The sequence below is a fragment of the Salvelinus alpinus genome, chromosome 2 (genome assembly GCF_045679555.1).
Source record: "Salvelinus alpinus chromosome 2, SLU_Salpinus.1, whole genome shotgun sequence".
NCBI lineage: Eukaryota > Metazoa > Chordata > Actinopteri > Salmoniformes > Salmonidae > Salvelinus > Salvelinus alpinus.
The window spans coordinates 114122879-114143000 of record NC_092087.1 but is presented as its reverse complement, the minus strand read 5'-3'; the positions used below and the strand labels follow the sequence as shown (position 1 = coordinate 114143000).

At 42.8% G+C, this 20122-nt stretch overlaps 3 protein-coding genes across 3 annotated transcripts in view; 2 read left to right on the top strand and 1 right to left on the bottom strand.

Annotated features, from left to right (window-relative positions):
* The window catches only part of LOC139548844 (zinc finger protein 180-like), a 274302-nt gene that overhangs the window by 26265 nt on the left and 227915 nt on the right, over positions 1–20122 (bottom strand). The window lies entirely within an intron of this gene.
* LOC139549976 (parathymosin-like) overlaps positions 1–20122 on the top strand; it is a 253145-nt gene that overhangs the window by 201037 nt on the left and 31986 nt on the right. The window lies entirely within an intron of this gene.
* LOC139548161 (zinc finger protein ZFP2-like) lies at positions 444–12522 on the top strand. The gene is made up of 2 exons (XM_071357616.1): positions 444–1164; positions 10458–12522. The coding sequence occupies exons 1-2, from the start codon at positions 699–701 to the stop codon at positions 11678–11680; spliced, it is 1689 nt and encodes a 562-aa protein (XP_071213717.1). The 5' UTR covers positions 444–698; the 3' UTR covers positions 11681–12522.

Here is a 20122-nt window from a genome sequence, read left to right as displayed (position 1 = left end):
CCCCCGAGTCCGTAGAGGAGTTGCAATTGGATTTCATGACATTGGTGAAAAAATATATATATAATACACTGGTACTGAAATTAGATTTTTAATCACCTGGAAGATGTGTCAAACCATGTAAACACCTGCAAGACTTCGGTTAGAAGTGAATCACCTGGCAGATGTGTCAAACCATGTAAACACCTGCAAGACTTCGGTTAGAAGTGAATCACCTGGCAGATGTGTCAAACCATGTAAACACCTGCAAGACTTAAGTTAGAAGTGAATCACCTGGCAGATGTGTCAAACCATGTAAACACCTGCAAGACTTCGGTTAGATTACACTTTTATGAAATAAATGAAAAATAAACTTTTGGTTCCTCAACTGCGTTTCCCACTCCAGTCAGCAGATGGCGATGTGCGTCTTTTAGGTTCAGGCGACGCTGCCAGTGTGACGTATAATCTAGTGGACGGGATGCTCCTTCAACAACAACAGCTAGTCAGACACCTCGGTAGCTTTCTAGCAAACATAGCTACAACATTCACCCTCTTTACACTGTTTTGGTGTATATTAGTCGCTGTGTTTTAAACACACTTCTGTCGTATGTACTTGTTGGCCCATTTAATTATATATTTACGTTGTTTGTCAGCTAGCTGGTTTGCTAAGTTAGCTTAGAACTAGGCTAGTCGCTAATGCTAGCTAGCTAACATCTCCGACCATGAGTTCACTAAGCTACTCTCCTCCTGATAAAGAAGATGAGATCTGCTGGACGGAGAAAGAAGCTTTCGTGAAAGAGGAGGACGAAGAGGAGGCTGTTTCAATACAAAAACAAGTAGAGAGTGAGGCTGTTACCGTGAAAGAAGAAGAGAAAGACGTTACAGTGAAAGAAGAGGAAGATGCGTTCAGGATGAAAGAGGAGGAGGATGTTACAGTAAAAGAAGAGGAGGAAGAGAAAGAGGAGGATGTTACAGTGAAAGAAGAGGAAGACGCGTTCAGAGTGAAAGAGGAGAAGGAAGAGGAGGCTGTTACAATATTAAAACACGTAGAGGGTGAGGCTGTTACCGTGAAAGAGGAGGAAGTTACAGTAAAAGGAGAGGAGGATGCAGTTTTTGGAGTGAAAGAGGAGGGGGAGATTACTGTCACATTGGAGGAAGAAGAGGAGGTTGGAGATCTGTTTAACACCAGTAAGTACCGTCTCTGCAGTCGTTGAACCAATATGCAGTAAAGGGGTTCTACACTTTAATGTTGTTCTGTAGGAATGGCTGAAGCTACACTGTAACGTGTAGAACATCAAGAGTGGACCATCAACAAAACGTTAACAATTGATCAAATGCATCCAATGACAATGCCTGAAATACTGTAGTCCTCAATATCTCCTATTAGATTAGCCCAATATGTAGTCTTAAAGGGGCAATCAGCAGTTGTTACATCCATTTTGGGACTTATACATTAATGATATGTACCCATTGTTTCTTGAAGAATTCACTTATAAATGCCTCGTGAGCTTAGTTCAACTGTTGTACCCCATCAGAACCCAAAATATGAGCTTTTTTTTACTCCAATGTTTGTCAGTAAATATAAACAAACACAGTATATCCCCAAAACATGGTTAAAACTATCATGTTGTTATCATGGATAGTTGATGTTCATGTACAGATTACCTCAACTAGCCTGTAACCCCGCACACTGACTCGGTACCGATGCCCCCTGTTTATAGCCTCCACACTGACTCTGTACCGGTGCCCCCTGTATATAACCTCCACACTGACTCGGTACCGGTGCCCCCTGTATATAGCCTCCACACTGACTCTGTACCGGTGCCCCCTGTATATAACCTCCACACTGACTCGGTACCGGTGCCCCCTGTATATAACCTCCACACTGACTCGGTACCGGTGCCCCCTGTATATAACCTCCACACTGACTCGGTACCGGTGCCCCCTGTTTATAACCTCCACACTGACTCGGTACCGGTGCCCCCTGTTTATAGCCTCCACACTGACTCGGTACCGGTGCCCCCTGTATATAGCCTCCACACTGACTCAGTACCGGTGCCCCCTGTATATAGCCTTCACACTGACTCGGTACCGGTGCCCCCTGTATATAGCCTCCACACTGACTCAGTACCGGTGCCCCCTGTATATAGCCTCCACACTGACTCAGTACCGGTGCCCCCTGTATATAGCCTCCACACTGACTCAGTACCGGTGCCCCCTGTATATAGCCTCTACACTGACTCGGTACCGGTGCCCCCTGTATATAGCCTCCACATTGACTCTGAACGGTACCCCCTGTATATAACCTCCACACTGACTCAGTACCGGTGCCCCCTGTATATAACCTCCACACTGACTCAGTACCGGTGCCCCCTGTATATAACCTCCACATTGACTCTGTACCGGTGCCCCCTGTATATAGCCTCCACACTGACTCGGTACCGGTGCCCCCTGTATATAGCCTCCACACTGACTCAGTACCGGTACCCCCTGTATATAGCCTCCACACTGACTCGGTACCGGTGCCCCCTGTATATAGCCTCCACACTGACTCAGTACCGGTACCCCCTGTATATAACCTCCACATTGACTCTGTACCGGTGCCCCCTGTATATAGCCTCCACACTGACTCAGTACCGGTGCCCCCTGTATATAGCCTCCACACTGACTCAGTACCGGTGCCCCCTGTATATAGCCTCCACACTGACTCTGTACCGGTGCCCCCTGTATATTACCTCCACACTGACTCGGTACCGGTGCCCCCTGTATATAGCCTCCACACTGACTCGGTACCGGTGCCCCCTGTATATTGCCTCGTTATTGTTATTCTCATTGTGTTACTTTTTATTCTAGTATACTTGTTAAACGTTTTCTTCTTCTTGAACTGCACTGTTGGTTAAGGGCTTGTAAGTAAAGCATTTCACAGTAAAGTCTAAGTTGGTGTTTTGACGGATTTGTAAAAAATTGTTAAAACACTGTATATATATTTTTAAATGTTGCTGACACCCCTCCCATAGGTGGCTCATTATTGGGATTCATTGCTGATTCCTACCTGTAGCTCACTATGAGGTGTCTAGTGATACAGTTTAAGGGCCCTGTTGGAGATTGGTGGTTGGTAGCGGAGTCGAGGGAACAAGCAGGGTTGGACACGGCCATGTTATTATCCCACACACAGTCTCTGTGGTGCATTTGAACCCCATTCCTGGGAATTAGATTTGATTACAAATCGCCCCTGTCTGTTACCACTCCGCTCGACTCCGCTGTGTGTCCCATTCCCAGTTAGGTTACGAGGCGCTTTGTCACCAGTACCTATGACTGGTTGATAGGGGAAACCTCCATGCTTATTATAGAACAAGTAATTAGGGAAACTGAAATAATTTAGTTTACTATTTAGTAAACTGAAATAAAATACGGACAATTCCTTCGACCTCATTGCTTGGTTTTTGCTCTGACATGCACTGTCATCTGTGGGACCTTATACAGACAGGTGTGTGCCTTTCCAAATCATGTCCAATCAATTGAATTTAACACAGGTGGACTCTGAACAAGTTGTAGATACATCTCAAGGATGATTCATGGAAACAAGATGCACCTGAAAGTTGATTCTAGCTTTCATGAAAGCTAAACAGCTCCGCCTTCTGGATTGAGTTATTCAAGATTAATTCTTAATGCAGGGTGAAGCATTGCTTATTGTGGTCTGTTAACTGCCCTCTCAGAGGTGTACAATTCACTTCCAGTGAACTGATCTCTAGTCAAAAGTGGTTCCCTCAGTAGGTCATCTTAAAGATACAAAAAATGTAAAGCACCTTACTGGCAAAACTCCACTTACCAAAATTTTAAGAAACACAGCCATGTCTATATATTTTGCATTGTAATTTGCAATGAATTTTGTATTGTATTATGTAGAAGGGTGGCCTTGCTCGAGCCTTGGCTTGTGCGAGCCGGAACGGCTAATAGGTCATCTCCTGTTTCTGAAGCGTGAGGAAGACTCAGGGGTTTTATGTAATGTTATGTACTCTACCGTTCAAAGTTTGGGGTCACTTAGAAATGGCCTTGTTTTTGAAAGAAAAGCACATTTATTGATCAGAAATACAGTGTAGACATTGTTAATGTTGTAAGTGACTATTACGAGTCTTATAGCAAATGGTCTGAATACTTATGTAAATAAGGTATTTCTGTTTATTACCTGTTTTCACTTTGTCATTATGGGCTATTGATGACATCCCTCTGAAACAAGATATTCTAACCATCAGAAAAACCTCTTCTTTAGCCTACTCCTCCCGTTGCTGCTGGCCTTCGTAAATTCTGATGTTATGCTCCTATAGTTTCTGGTAATAGGTTACACCAGCAGTCGTTATGCTCCTATAGTTTCTGGTAATAGGCTACACCAGCAGTCGTTATGCTCCTATAGTTTCTGGTAATAGGCTACACCAGCAGTCGTTATGCTCCTATAGTTTCTGGTAATATACTACACCAGCAGTCGTTATGGTCCTATAGTTTCTGGTAATAGGCTACACCAGCAGTCGTTATGCTCCTATAGTTTCTGGTAATAGACTACACCAGCAGTCGTTATGGTCCTATAGTTTCTGGTAATAGGCTACACCAGCAGTCGCTATGCTCCTATAGTTTCTGGTAATAGGCTACACCAGCAGTCCTTATGCTCCTATAGTTTCTGGTAATAGATTACACCAGCAGTAGTTATGCTCCTATAGTTGCTGGTAATAGACTACACCAGCAGTCGTTATGCTCCTATAGTTTCTGGTAATAGGCTACACCAGCAGTCGTTATGCTCCTATAGTTTCTGGTAATAGCCTACACCAGCAGTCGTTATGCTCCTACAGTTTCTGGTAATAGGCTACACCTGCAGTCGATATGCTCCTACAGTTTCTGGTAATAGATTACACCAGCAGTCGTTATGCTCCTATAGTTTCTGGTAATAGGCTACACCAGCAGTCGTTATGCTCCTATAGTTTCTGGCAATAGGCTACACCAGCAGTCGTTATGCTCCTATAGTTTCTGGTAATAGGCTACACCTGCAGTCGTTATGCTCCTATAGTTTCTGGTAATAGACTACACCAGCAGTCGTTATGCTCCTATAGTTTCTGGTAATAGGCTACACCACCAGTCGTTATGCTCCTATAGTTTCTGGTAATAGGCTACACCTGCAGTCGTTATGCTCCTATAGTTTCTGGTAATAGGCTACACCTGCAGTCGTTATGCTCCTACAGTTTCTGGTAATAGGCTATACCAGCAGTCGTTATGCTCCTATAGTTTCTGGTAATAGGCTACACCAGCAGTCGTTATGCTCCTTTAGTTTCTGGTAATAGGCTACACCTGCAGTCGTTATGCTCCTATAGTTTCTGGTAATAGACTACACCAGCAGTCGTTATGCTCCTATAGTTTCTGGTAATAGGCTACACCACCAGTCGTTATGCTCCTATAGTTTCTGGTAATAGGCTACACCTGCAGTCGTTATGCTCCTATAGTTTCTGGTAATAGGCTACACCTGCAGTCGTTATGCTCCTATAGTTTCTGGTAATAGACTACACCAGCAGTCGTTATGCTCCTATAGTTTCTGGTAATAGGCTTTTATTGCCATTGCCAACTATGTAAAAATAGCCTACATGAAACCAACAAACAAAAACATTTGCAGCCTGCAGGTAGAAAATATCCAGATTAAAAATAAATATCCTATAAATCACATTGGCTGCACATGGCCTGTCAACAACAAACTTGAAACATTCTATCAACTATCAACTGGGTCCTCCGAAACTTGCAACATTGTATAAAATATTCTGGGCCCTCAGTTTCCTGCGCCAGTGAGTTCTGGACAGACACAGCTGTCATCTATTTGTGCAAAGGATAAGAAGTAATCAGGTATTTTATAACATTTCCACTGGATCAGAGCATTACGTTTTTCCCTTTAATGCTGAGTGGTTATCGAAAGAGTGAGAGCTGGAAATAATTTACAAATACTTTGAGCAACTATTGTCATTCGTAATGGATTCTAATAAGACTTTGTTTACCTGCTGTTTGAGGTGAAGAAAAAAATTGTTGGAGAAGCTGAATATATATTTTTTTGAGAATCTCCACAACTCATTAGTGGTGGTGCGTTAAGACAATCAGAAATACTATCAGACATCCCCAAATGGGCACATTTATAGGCCTACATTTGTGCTCAGTCCAGGTTGACTAGTCCTACTTCTATATGTGTAATCAGGTGTGCGTCCTTACTCAACACTGACAGGAGTGTTTCAAACAAAAGACAATGAATAAATTGCCAAAATTGACAAAACTGACGCATCTTGCGGGGTCAGGTCTGGGTGATCTGCCATGGGCTGTTTCATTTAGTATCCGTTTGGGTCGGCATGGGGAATGATTTTATTTCCCCATAGTATGTTGTACCGAAGTTGACCAACTGAAAGGGAGTGTAACTTTGATTATAATTACACTTCCCTGAAGGAGGGAAACGAGGTATAACACCTAATTGGCCCCACCCCTTCCTGGGTCGGTGAAGAGCGGTATTAAATTGAAGGATTAAATCCAAACCTCACGCTCATCACCTGTGGAAGGCGGGGCTTCCAGCGAGGCGTGAATTTGTGATAGTATATTGTACCTAGTTTCCCTCCTTCAGGGAACAGTAGTTATAGTCATAACGTTACGCTTGTCATATGATGAACTTCAACTTAAATACGGGATCTTGCTGTCGGACAGTTTTTTTGTATTCTGAAATGCACTCGAACTATGTATCATTTAGTGGCTCCTTATGTTACGCTGGGAAAACAGTTTTCATGGGCACAGAAACACTAAATAATTTCAGAGTTTGCTAAATCCAATGGTTTTTAACAGACTCATCTTGTAATCCAAGACGGTAACCCGCCTCAACCATTATGATGCGGATCTGCTATTTTTTTTTTTTTTAGACCTTATAGCTAGAACCTCCATCAGAAGCTAGCCATCAGAAGCTAACCGGCTAATTAGCTACTAGCTATTTAGTCATTGTTAGCCACTGCTAAAGGCCTTTACCTTTTTAGCTCAGACACCAGCCGCTTTTAGCCTGGATAATATCTGTCAGTCTGCACAGCGCGATATCAACCCTGAGCATATCGGACTGTTTGTCTCCACTACATCACCGTATTCCTGCCGTAAGCTCTGGACCATTACACCGGATAATCGCAGCTAGCTAGCTGCCACTGAGTGGCCCAGCCCCTAAGCTAGCCTTGAGCCAGGCCCATCTCCCGGCCTGCTTAGTGGACCCTATGATCACTCGGCTACACAGCTGATGTCTCCCAGACTCTTCACTAACACGACTAGAAGCCACTACATCACCGGATTCCTGCCGTAAGCTCTGGACCTTTGCACCGGACGCACTGGAGTGGCTATAGTGGCTAATGCCCTTGTCCCGACGCTAGCACCAGTTAGCCTCGTGCCAGGCGCATCTCCCGGCTAGCATAGTAATGACTACCTAACGGCTTCCCTAGTTCATATATTGCTGTTCACTGGACCCTATGATCACTTGGCTACATAGCTGATGCCTGCTGGACTGTTCATTAATCACGGTTCTCCATTTTGTTTATTTTGTTCAGCCACGCTCAAGGTACTAAACGATATCATAACCGCCATTGATAAAAGACAATACTGTGTCGCTGTCTTCATCAACCTGGCCAAGGATTTCGACTCTGTCAATCACCGTATTCTTATCGGCAGACTCAACAGCCTTGGTTTCTCAAATGACTGACTCGCCTGGTTCACCAACTACTTCTTAGACAGAGTTCAGTGTGTCAAATCGGAGGGCCTGTTGTATGGACTTCTGGCAGTCTCTATGGGGGTACCACAGGGTTCAATTCTCGGGCCAACTCTTTTCTCTGTATATATCAACGATGTTGCTCTTGCTGCGGGGTATTCCTTGATCCACCTTTATGCAGACGACACCATTCTGTATATATATTATATATATATATATATATCATATCATATTATCATATTATATATATATATCATATATTATTGGGGGGTGCACCCCCTTGGTTTGTGCTGTGGTGGAGATCTTTGTGGGCTATACTTGGCCTTGTCTCAGGATTGTAAGTTGGTGGTTGAAGATATCCCTCTAGTGGTGCGGGGGCTGGGCTTTGGCAAAGTGGGTGGGGTTATATCCTTCCTGTTTGGCCCTGTCCGGGGGTATCCACCTGGCCTTGCTGCTATTTCAGTTTCAACTGTTCTGCCTGCGGTTATGGAACCCCTACCTTTCCCAGACCTGCTGTTTTCAACTCTTAATGATCGGCTATGAAAAGCCAACTGACATTTATTCCTGATTATTATTTGACCATGCTTGTCACTTATGAACATTTTGAACATCTTGGCCATGTTCTGTTATAATCTCCACCCGGCACAGCCAGAAGAGGACTGGCCACCCCTCATAGCCTGGTTCCTCTCTAGGTTTCTTCCTAGGTTTTGGCCTTTCTAGGGAGTTTTTCCTAGCCACCGTGCTTCTACACCTGCATTGCTTGCTGTTTGGGGTTTTAGGCTGGGTTTCTGTACAGCACTTCGAGATATTAGCTGATGTACGAAGGGCTATATAAAATAAACTTGATTGATTGATTGATTAGCATCTGGGACAGAGTAGGAGGCAGTTCACTCTGGGCACGCTATTCATCCAAAAGTGAAAATGCTGCGCCCTATCCCATAAAGGTTAACAAACCTCCAAATGAGCTTCAATGCCATACAACACTCCTTCCGTGGCCTCCAACTGCTCTTAAACGCTAGTAAAACTAAATGTATGCCCTTCAACCGATCGCTGCCCGTACCCGCCCGTCCAGCATGACTACTCTGGACGGTTCTGACTTTAGAATATGTGGACAACTATAAATACCTAGGTGTCTTGCTAGACTGTAAACTCTCCTTCCAGACTAATATTAAGCATTTCCAATCCAAAATTAAATCTAGATTTGGCTTCCTATTTTGCAACAAAGCCTCCTTCACTCACGCTGCCGAACATACCCTCGTAAAACTGACTATCCTGCCGATACTTTACTTAAGTGATGTCATTTTCAAAATAGCCTCCAACACTCTACACAGCAAACTGGATGCAGTCTATCACAGTGCCATCCGTTTTGTCACCATATCCCCATATACCACTGCTCTCGTCGGCTGGCCCTCGCTACATATTCGTCTCCAAACCCACTGGCTCCAGGTCATCTATAAGTCTTTGCTAGGTAAAGCTCCGCCTTAACTCAGCTCACTGGTCACCATAGCAACACCCACCCGTAGCACGTGCTCCAGGAAGTATATCTCACTGGTCATCCCCAAAGCCAACACCTATTTTGGCCGCCTTTCCTTCCAGTTCTCTGCTGCCAATGACTGGAAGGAATTGAAAAAATCACTGAAGCTGGAGACTCTCCCTCACTAACTTTAAGCATCAGCTATCTGAGCAGCTTACCGATCGCTGCAGCTGTACATAGCCCATCCAATCTACCTACCTCATCCCCATGTTTTTTAAACATTTTTTGCTCTTTTGCACACCAGTATATCTACTTGCACATCATCATCTGCACATCTATCACTCCAGTGTTAATTTGTAATTACTTCGCTACTATGGCCTATTTATTGCCTTACCTCCTTACTCCATTTGCACACACTGTATATAGACTTTCTATTGTGTTATTGACTGTACGTTTGTTTATCCTAAGTGTATGTAACTGTTGTTTTTTTGTCGCACTGCTTTGCTTTATCTTGGCCAGGTCGCAGTTGTAAATGAGAACTTGTTCTCGACTGGCCTACCTGGTTAAATAAAGGTGAAATACAAAGAAATCTTAACTTTATTAGCAACACCCAAATGTATACTGTCATTAACGCGGTTCTTCAATAATTACACATAATTCTTAATACTGTAGCAAACATTTATATTAAGCAGGACATTCAAACGAGCCTTACAATTATAATCCAAAAGTAGTGTGAAATGCACTCATAATCAACCTGGAAATAGAGGTTACTCCCCTGAGTTTTCCCCCATTCACATTCAGAATACATTGTGAAAAACTAAAATCTTTGCTCACCATTTTTGCTCCAGGCAGATATACTACATCCATAACTTGTGGTTTCCTCATTAGCAGATATACTACATCCATTACTATCGGTTTCCTCATTAGCAGGGAGGTGTTTCTGCAATCAAATTGTGTGCGCATCGCCCTTGTGCCGCAATTTTATTAAACACAGAAAGGGGCCTATATTGGAGACCAAAAGTCGTCTGGCACACTGCTTAGAGTTTCAACAACATGAATAACTTATTTCTAGTCTACAATCATTGATGTTACTACTAAAATATGACTATTCTTGCTCATTTTAAGACAATTGTCAAATAATTTTAACATTCATTACAGACGTCAATTGTTGTACAACATCATGGCTACGCTGTTTGCATCACCTTTTACAGTGGATTTCCACTGTTGTGGGCCTTTAATCATCTGACTTTGTTGTTCACACAGGAGAGATACGGGACTATCGTGGATCCTCTGGGGCGCCTCAACAACCTCCTGATGCTGACAAGGCAGAGAAGAGTCTCTCCAGATCAGAAAGCCTCAATAAACACCTGCAGAGATCCACAGGGAAGAGAACTCACTGCTGCTCTGACTGTGGGAAGAGATTCACCTCATCAGGCATTAAAATTCATCAAAGGATCCACACAGGAGAGAAATCTTATAGCTGTGATCAATGTGGGAAGAGTTTTACTAAATCTGGCTCTCTGACAGTACACCAGAGAATACACACAGGAGATAAACCTTATAGCTGTGATCAATGTGGGAAGAGTTTTGTTACATCTAGCAATCTGACTATACACCAGAGAACACACACAGGAGAGAAACCTTATAGCTGTGATCAATGTGGGAAGAGTTTTGTTACATCTAGCAATCTGACTATACACCAGAGAACACACACAGGAGAGAAACCTTATAGCTGTGATCAATGTGGGAAGAGTTTTACTACTTCTGGCTATCTGACAGTGCACCAGAGAACACACACAGGAGAGAAACCTTATAGCTGTGATCAATGTGGGAAGAGTTTTTGTCAATCTAGTGATCTGACAGTGCACCAGAGAACACACACAGGAGAGAAACCGTATAGCTGTGATCAATGTGGGAAGAGTTTTACTACTTCTGGCTATCTGACAGTGCACCAGAGAACACACACAGGAGAGAAACCTTACAGCTGTGATCAATGTGGGAAGAGTTTTACTACTTCTGGCTATCTGACAGTGCACCAGAGAACACACACAGGAGATGAACTTTATAGCTGTGATCAATGTGGGAAGAGTTTTGTTAAATCTGACCAGCTCACAGTACACCAGAGAATACACACAGGAGAAAAACCCTTTAGCTGTGGTCAATGTGGGAAGAGTTTTACTACATCTGGCTCTCTGACTGTACACCAGAGAACACACACAGGAGAGAAACCTTATAGCTGTGATCAATGTGGTAAGAGTTTTGGTCAATCTTGCCAGCTGACTGCACACCAGAGAACACACACAGGAGAGAAACTTTATAGCTGTGATCAATGTGGGAAGAGTTTTGGTCAATCTAGCCAGCTGACATTACACCAGAGAACACACACAGGAGAGAAACCTTATAGCTGTGATCAATGTGGGAAGAGATACTCTGGTAAAAGATCTCTGATCAAACATCAGAAAATACATGAAGGAGTTTTTTCATGATATCAATGAAATAATTAAATAATGTCACAATGTAGATTATTTTAACATTGTAGTAGGAGTATTTTAATGAATGTCAATGTAGAACCCTAAATGTTTGCCCCCTGTTCAATTGATTTTAGCCTCAGGGGAAAAATCCAGGCTCTGAATTGAAAGAGTTATTATTTATGTGATTTAACAAAAAGTGACTAACAAAAAAAAGTTGTGTTACACTTACCATGTTGGTGACCCACTTGAATCACAATGTAGCTAGCTGTTTACCACGTTGGTGACCCACTGGAATCACAATGTAGCTAGCCGTTTACCACGTTGGTGACCCACTGGAATCACAATGTAGCTAGCCGTTTACCACGTTGGTGACCCACTGGAATCACAATGTAGCTAGCCGTTTACCACGTTGGTGACCCACTGGAATCACAATGTAGCTAGCTGTTTATCACGTTGGTGACCCACTGGAATCACAATGAAACAAAATGTTTAGGTTTTCAATATATCCCAAACTGTTTCTGCATATTGGTTATTGATTTGGACATGTTAAACCTGTGTTTTGACATTGCGCTATTCCCATTTAGCAAAATGTCATTCAAAAGACGTTGAAAATAAGACTATGCCCGACTTCTAATATATGTTCGGTTGTAGTTGAAAGTGAAAGTTGAAAAGATGTATTTTCGGGTCGTTTTTTAAAATTACTTGAAAACAACTTAATTTCAACAAACTTGCAGCCTAAACACATGGATGCAGTATAATAAATTGGTCTATAATCAATTTTATTAACAATCCTACATCACTCCAGTATTTCTTGACAACATTCAAGTGCTAATTGTCTTTATTCCACTACTGAAGAAGCATGACTCAAATCACCTCATATATTCAAACATCCAGCCTGACAAAATATACATGTTTTATTATTCCATGCCTCACCATTAAGTTAATTATTGCCAATACATATTAACAAAGGGGTGAACATTTGGTTTTGATAATTCATATTTACAATTATGTAACATTTAGTAATCATAGTTATTCATGCAACCAACTTGACATTTTTGGGTACATTTATATTGACATTGTTACCCTGCTTTTATATCCAACAACATACCTATCTAGTGAACCCTGAGAAGAGAGAGAAGCTCCGCAGTGAGGTGGAAAGTTACTACGGATATCGCAGGAGTTTCCTCTTGAAATCAGACATGTCCGTGGTTAGGACAACTTGGTTGCTGATTATCTCAAGGGTGGGCAGTCAAATAGATTTGTGTTTTGCATTTAGCCAGTGAGTTACCATGATCACAATTTATTTTGACACGTTTTTCTGTGTTGGATATTAGTTTTATCTCTTATTCTTTTCTGTATTTTTTTAAAACTGCACTGTTGGGGGCTCGTAAGTAAGAGTTCCAGTGTTGTATCCGGCGCATGTGACTAATACAATTTGATTTGAGTTTTGTTTGGGCTCGTTCCAAGGGGACGAGAGTCCTAGAAGATAGTGAGTTTTAGGATTCTATGGAAAGAAAAAGGAGAAAAAAATAATACGATTGTATATTATTATTTAGAAATATGTGTTTTTTCTTGTTTTTAAATGTTGACAGCCAGTAGACACCATGTTTATATTGTAGAAGGTGAAGCATTGTAGATGATTATGTGAAATGGAAGTTGGAGATACTCTGAATGATTGGCTATGAAAAGCCAACTGACATTTACTCCTGAGGTGCTGACCTGTTACACCCTCGACAACCACTGTGATTATTAATATTTGACCCTGCTGGTCATCTATGAACGTTTGAACATCTTGGCCATGTTCTGTTATAATCTCCACCCGGCACAGCCAGAAGAGGACTGGCCACCCCTCATAGCCTGGTTCCTCTCTAGGTTTCTTCCTAGGTTCTGGTCTTTCTAGGGAGTTTTTCCTAGCCACCGTGCTTCTACACCTGCATTGCTTGCTGTTTGGGGTTTTAGGCTGGGTTTCTGTACAGTACTCTGTGACATTTATTTTGGGTTGGGTTGGATATAGCATCATATTGTTTATATTTTAATCAATGGCATTTCCTTGCAATGTTCATTAGTCTTTCAGTTGTTATTCTTCTGTTTTTTATCCTCTTATGTTTGTTGTGTACTAAATATTTCTGTTTATTTTCTTAGTTTTTTCCTGTGAAGCCATTGTGTTGCATCCATGTCTGACATGTGCTGTATAAATAAAGCTTGATTTGAAAATATTGCATTTGATTTGAAAATATCAACAGACTCTTGGTCCATCTTAGTATGAAAATCAGTATCAATCCCACTTTTCCAGCTTGCTGAAGGCCTGGTAGAGTGGTAAACACCACCCCCGGCTCTACCAGGGGCTTGAGGTGGTCTCCCACAGCTCTGCTGGTGGAGTGGTAAACACCACCCCCGGCTCTACCAGGGGCTTGAGGTGGTCTCCCACAGCTCTGCTTATGTCATGTTCTGTGGCCTTGCTGTTCCATTTCTTGACTGCCCTTGCAACACAGAAATAAACACATTTAGTCATATTATATAAAACATTAAAAGTAATGGATATGGAGCATCTATGGCTTCAGTTACACCTGGCACCTAAATGTGACTTCTGTCATCCGATCACTCCAAGCTCCATTAGGTTCAGATCTACCAGGATGGGCCTTTGACAGTCTGGACGCAGTCAGGCCACTGAATATAAATAAGCAACGTAAAGAGGTGGGGTGAATGAGTGGGGAAAAGTACATTCTACACAAATTACCTTCATAATAGCAAAGAACAAATGTGTGTGTCTGAGGGGAAATTAACTTTCATACAGCCAAATGGGTGAGAAATTACACCAATATCAGTGGACAATTTGCACTAATGTAAATAAACATAGATGATGGAACATATTCCCTTTAGCTTACGTGATGAACCGCTAAGGGGACATAAATATTTACCATCTAAACCATGTGTGACCTCTCACCTCTCTGGCTGTAGAAGTGTTCTTCCTAACCACTCCCTCAACAGCTCTCTGACTGAGCTCCACCCTCACTGGGTCTTCAGAGGAGAGGAAGGCTGAGGAGGGATGGAAGGATGAATGGATCAGTCAGTCAATAAAGCGTAGAGCTGCTGTCTATGCTGTCAGACAAAATCACTATTTTAGTAGTTCATTAAAGTAAATAAGGCTTTATGACTGCTGAATACCAACTATCAATCACTTAGATCATGTATTTTCAGGTAGAGATACATCTTTGGGACATCCCTAGCCCATTAAAGTTGACATTTAAAATGGTTAAGGTCAGGGGTTAAGGTTAGGGGTTAGGATTGGGATGTCCCAAGGATACCAGATTGCAATGGCTATTGTGCATTCTTCTGTCTCTCTTACATAGCAGGTGTAAAAGAAACACAGACAAGGCAATGGATTATGGTCATTGTAGTTAATTACATTTTATGCGCTAAACTATGTTGAATATTGGCCTGTTGGAAACTACAACTCCCTACTACATCACACAGTTCAGTCTGGATCTGATTTATCTCTAGAGAAACTCCAACTCCCTACTACATCACACAGTTCAGTCTGGATCTGATTTATCTCTAGAGAAACTACAACTCCCTACTACATCACACAGTTCAGTCTGGATCTGATTTATCTCTAGAGAAACTACAACTCCCTACTACATCACACAGTTCAGTCTGGATCTGATTTATCTCTAGAGAAACTACAACTCCCTACTACATCACACAGTTCAGTCTGGATCTGATTTATCTCTAGAGAAACTACAACTCTCTACTACATCACACAGTTCAGGCTGGATCTGATTTATCTCTAGAGAAACTACAACTCTCTACTACATCACACAGTTCAGGCTGGATCTGATTTATCTCTAGAGAAACTACAACTCCCTACTACATCACACAGTTCAGGCTGGATCTGATTTATCTCTAGAGAAACTACAACTCCCTACTACATCACACAGTTCAGTCTGGATCTGATTTATCTCTAGACTAGTTCCAGACACACCCTCTAGACAGACAGGCCAAAGGCGCTTGCTTGCCCCAATTCAGGGAACCATTGATCTACTTCAGAGGAACTGTGTCTAGAGTGATTTCCTGTTGTTTTGACACCTCACTGGAAAACTAGAATAACTAGCTGTTGCTACAGAACGAGACGACCAATTCACAGTTAGTCTGTGTCTCTGTGTTTTCTATATGCACAAGATAGTTTGACTATATAAGGCTTCTGAACTCCTTGTGTCATCGAGCTCTCGGCCTTCCACCTCAGAGTGCAGGGCTGACCAGCTACATTATTGCAATTCTTACCAAATAAAGGTTGATTGTTTGAAGAAATGTCAAAGTCTCTTTTTATTGGTTAGAATTTCCACCACAGTGTGCAATAATAACCTTTTTTCCACTCATAGTGTGTTCATACTGTATTGGAGCAGCAGCAGCTGACTGTCCAGTTCAACATCAGTTCACAGTCTCACCTCATACTGTATTGGAGCAGCAGCAGCTGACTGCCCGGTTCAACGTCAGTTCACCGTCTCACCTCATACTGTATTGGAGCAGCAGCAGCTGACTGCCCGGTTCAACATCAGTTCACTGTCTCACCTCATACAGTATTGGAGCAGCAGCAGCTGACTGTCCAGTTCAACATCAGTTCACAGTCTCACCTCATACTGTATTGGAGCAGCAGCAGCTGACTGCCCAGTTCAACATCAGTTCACCGTCTCACCTCATACTGTATTGGAGCAGCAGCAGCTGACTGCCCGCTTCAACATCAGTTCACCGTCTCACCTCATACTGTATTGGAGCAGCAGCAGCTGACTGCCCAGTTCAACATCAGTTCACCGTTTCATCTCATACTGTATTGGAGCAGCAGCAGCTGACTGCCCGGTTCAACATCAGTTCACCGTCTCACCTCATACTGTATTGGAGCAGCAGCAGCTGACTGCCCGGTTCAACATCAGTTCACCGTCTCACCTCATACTGTATTGGAGCAGCAGCAGCTGACTGCCCGGTTCAACGTCAGTTCACCGTCTCACCTCACACTGTATTGGAGCAGCAGCAGCTGACTGCCCGGTTCAACGTCAGTTCACCTTCTCACCTCATACTGTATTGGAGCAGCAGCAGCTGACTGCCCGGTTCAACGTCAGTTCACCGTCTCACCTCACACTGTATTGGAGCAGCAGCAGCTGACTGCCCGGTTCAACGTCAGTTCACCGTCTCACCTCATACTGTATTGGAGCAGCAGCAGCTGACTGCCCGGTTCAACGCCAGTTCACCGTCTCACCTCATACTGTATTGGAGCAGCAGCAGCTGACTGCCCGGTTCAACGCCAGTTCACCGTCTCACCTCATACTGTATTGGAGCAGCTGACTACCCAGTTCAACATCAGTTCACCGTCTCACCTCATACTGTATTGGAGCAGCAGCAGCTGACTGCCCAGTTCAACGTCAGTTCACCGTCTCACCTCATACTGTATTGGAGCAGCAGCAGCTGAATGCCCAGTTCAACATCAGTTCACCGTCTCACCTCATACTGTATTGGAGCAGCAGCAGCTGACTGCCCAGTTCACCGTCTCACCTCATACTGTATTGGAGCAGCAGCAGCTGACTGCCCAGTTCAACATCAGTTCACCTTCTCACCTCATACTGTATTGGAGCAGCAGCAGCTGACTGCCCAGTTCAACATCAGTTCACCTTCTCACCTCATACTGTATTGGAGCAGCAGCAGCTGACTGCCCAGTTCACCGTCTCACCTCATACTGTATTGGAGCAGCAGCAGCTGACTGCCCAGTTCAACATCAGTTCACCTTCTCACCTCATACTGTATTGGAGCAGCAGCAGCTGACTGCCCAGTTCAACATCAGTTCACCGTCTCACCTCATACTGTATTGGAGCAGAAGCAGCTGACTGCCCAGTTCAACGTCAGTTCACCGTCTCACCTCATACTGTATTGGAGCAGCAGCAGCTGACTGCCCGGTTCAACGCCAGTTCACCTTCTCACCTCATACTGTATTGGAGCAGCTGACTACCCAGTTCAACATCAGTTCACCGTCTCACCTCATACTGTATTGGAGCAGCAGCAGCTGACTGCCCAGTTCAACGTCAGTTCACCGTCTCACCTCATACTGTATTGGAGCAGCAGCAGCTGACTGGCCGGTTCAACACCAGTTCACCGTCTCACCTCATACTGTATTGGAGCAGCAGCAGCTGACTGCCCGGTTCAACACCAGTTCACAGTCTCACCTCATACTGTATTGGAGCACCTCATACTGTATTGGAGCAGCAGCAGTTGACTGCCCGGTTCTCACCCCATACTGTATTGGAGCAGCAGCAGCTGACTTGATCGTTGATGCTAATCATCATGTGTTGAATCTGAGAGTAAATAGAGCCGACTACAACTCTAAAAACGAAGGGTTCAACTGGAGTTGTTCTCAGATCCCCTAAGAACCGTAGGGTTCTTGGTCAATGAAAAACAACCAAAAGGTTCTTCAAAGAACTTGTTAGAAGGTGGGTTCATCGAGGAACCTCCGTTGTTGCTGGACTTCTTCCGGGAACTTCGCAATTACAACTGAAAACGATGGTGACAAGTTTGGATGTGACAACAGTTAAAAAGGTTAAGTTGGGTTGATGTTTGGCTCTGAATATGTCTCGAAAACATTTATATATAATAATATAACATACTAATAATGAATAACGAAGACAATTCTGGTTCTGTGAATAGCTTCCATAACGTTACTATAGTTAATTACCGTAAATATTAGAAAGCCGGGTTTGACCGTCGGCGTTGTATGAGCTACAGTACAGTACCGTTATCTAGCTAGATAACGTTATGTCCTAACTAGGCACAACTAGGTTTGTGATAATGAACTAGCTAACGTTAACTAACTAACTAACTAACTAACTAAGGACGGTGACCTGTCCAGACGAGATGTTACAACGAACTGAATCGTCAATGGAGGTCTTCCTCTTTATATAGCCTGCTACAGCATGCAATACTATTAACTCACAAGGGGGCATAACGTTACATGGACAATACTATCCCATTTTGGAAACATTACATGGACAATACTATCCCATTTTGGAAACTTTACATGTACAATACTATCCCATTTTGGAAACGTCACATGGACAATACTGTCCCATTTTGGAAAAGTTACATGTACGCCCCCTTGTGGAGGGAAATTAATATCTTAGATGGTAGCTGTAGATGGGATTCAATTCATAATGGTATTAATACAGTGTCTAGACTACCTCTTTTGTATAAATGCCCTTCAGAATCCAAACACAGTATTGCCACGCAGCAAAATGTTGCGTATAATCTTTCAAGTCAGCCTGATAAAATATTGAACAATTTGTGTACAAAGATATCTTGAAATGTGATATTAGGCCTGTATGGCAGTACTGTTACTGTATGACAGTACTGTATTGGCTAGTGCTTTCTCCAATATGTTATTCTATTTTACATTACATTGTATGTCGATGCCATTTATCTTTCAATATTTATGTAATATATATATATATATATATATATATATATATATATATGTTTTAGTGCTTGTAAGACTATTCTGACACATTTTCTCTTCCTTTGAAATTCTTATAGGACAGAACATGGACACAATGCAATTGGGATCAAGAAGAAGGTACAGATATGTTGTAGGACAGCTGCATTTGAAGTGTACATTTAACCTACATAGCAGTCAATACACACTGAAATAAGTTAGCATACAAATGTGTGCCAAGGATCTTTTCAGATCTTCTCAGAAATGAATCAAGTCCATGGAATGGATATAGACAAAAAGATAATTCAAGGACTATCAGAGGTAGAGAGGCGAGGCAGGGGTGAGGACATCATCCTGCTATTTTGACAGTCCCTGAAGGACAATACAGAAGAGGTATTTGCTCTTATTCCTTCCCTTTCTCTAATGTATTTTGTAATAAAATTAGCAAGTGTAGTAAGATCATTGCTTTACTTTACTAGGACTGGAGACCACAGCAGTGATTCTGCTCTTTCCCTACCTCTTCAATGAGGACCCGAGTGGCCTTTATGTCCTTGACAAGGTATGCCTATGCACCAATCATCTGTTTCTTCATAAACATAGGTGTGCATGCTGATATAAAACTACAGCTGAACATTTGTTATGTTCTTTGTTAATTGTATGTGTATTAATCTTTTCTTACTTTTGTTGACACAGATTTCACCGCTCTTCACTCCTTTACTGCACATCGGCGGAAATCCATTTCTCCGTGAGAGTGAAATCCCGCTGGCCTTTGATGGGGAGAACATCCACGCCCTCGAGGACGTCCCCATGTGACTTGGGGCTCTGCTACGGCTGCATTTTTTATTTTCTGTTAAATTTCCCAAAAATGTCAGAAAAACACTTATGTTGTTAAGTTACTGTGTTCTGGGGAGAAGAGAAGTTGGGGTGAAGTTACCAGGGCCGGTCATAAAGATGGCAAACTTCCGAACATAACTAAGTGGATATGATAT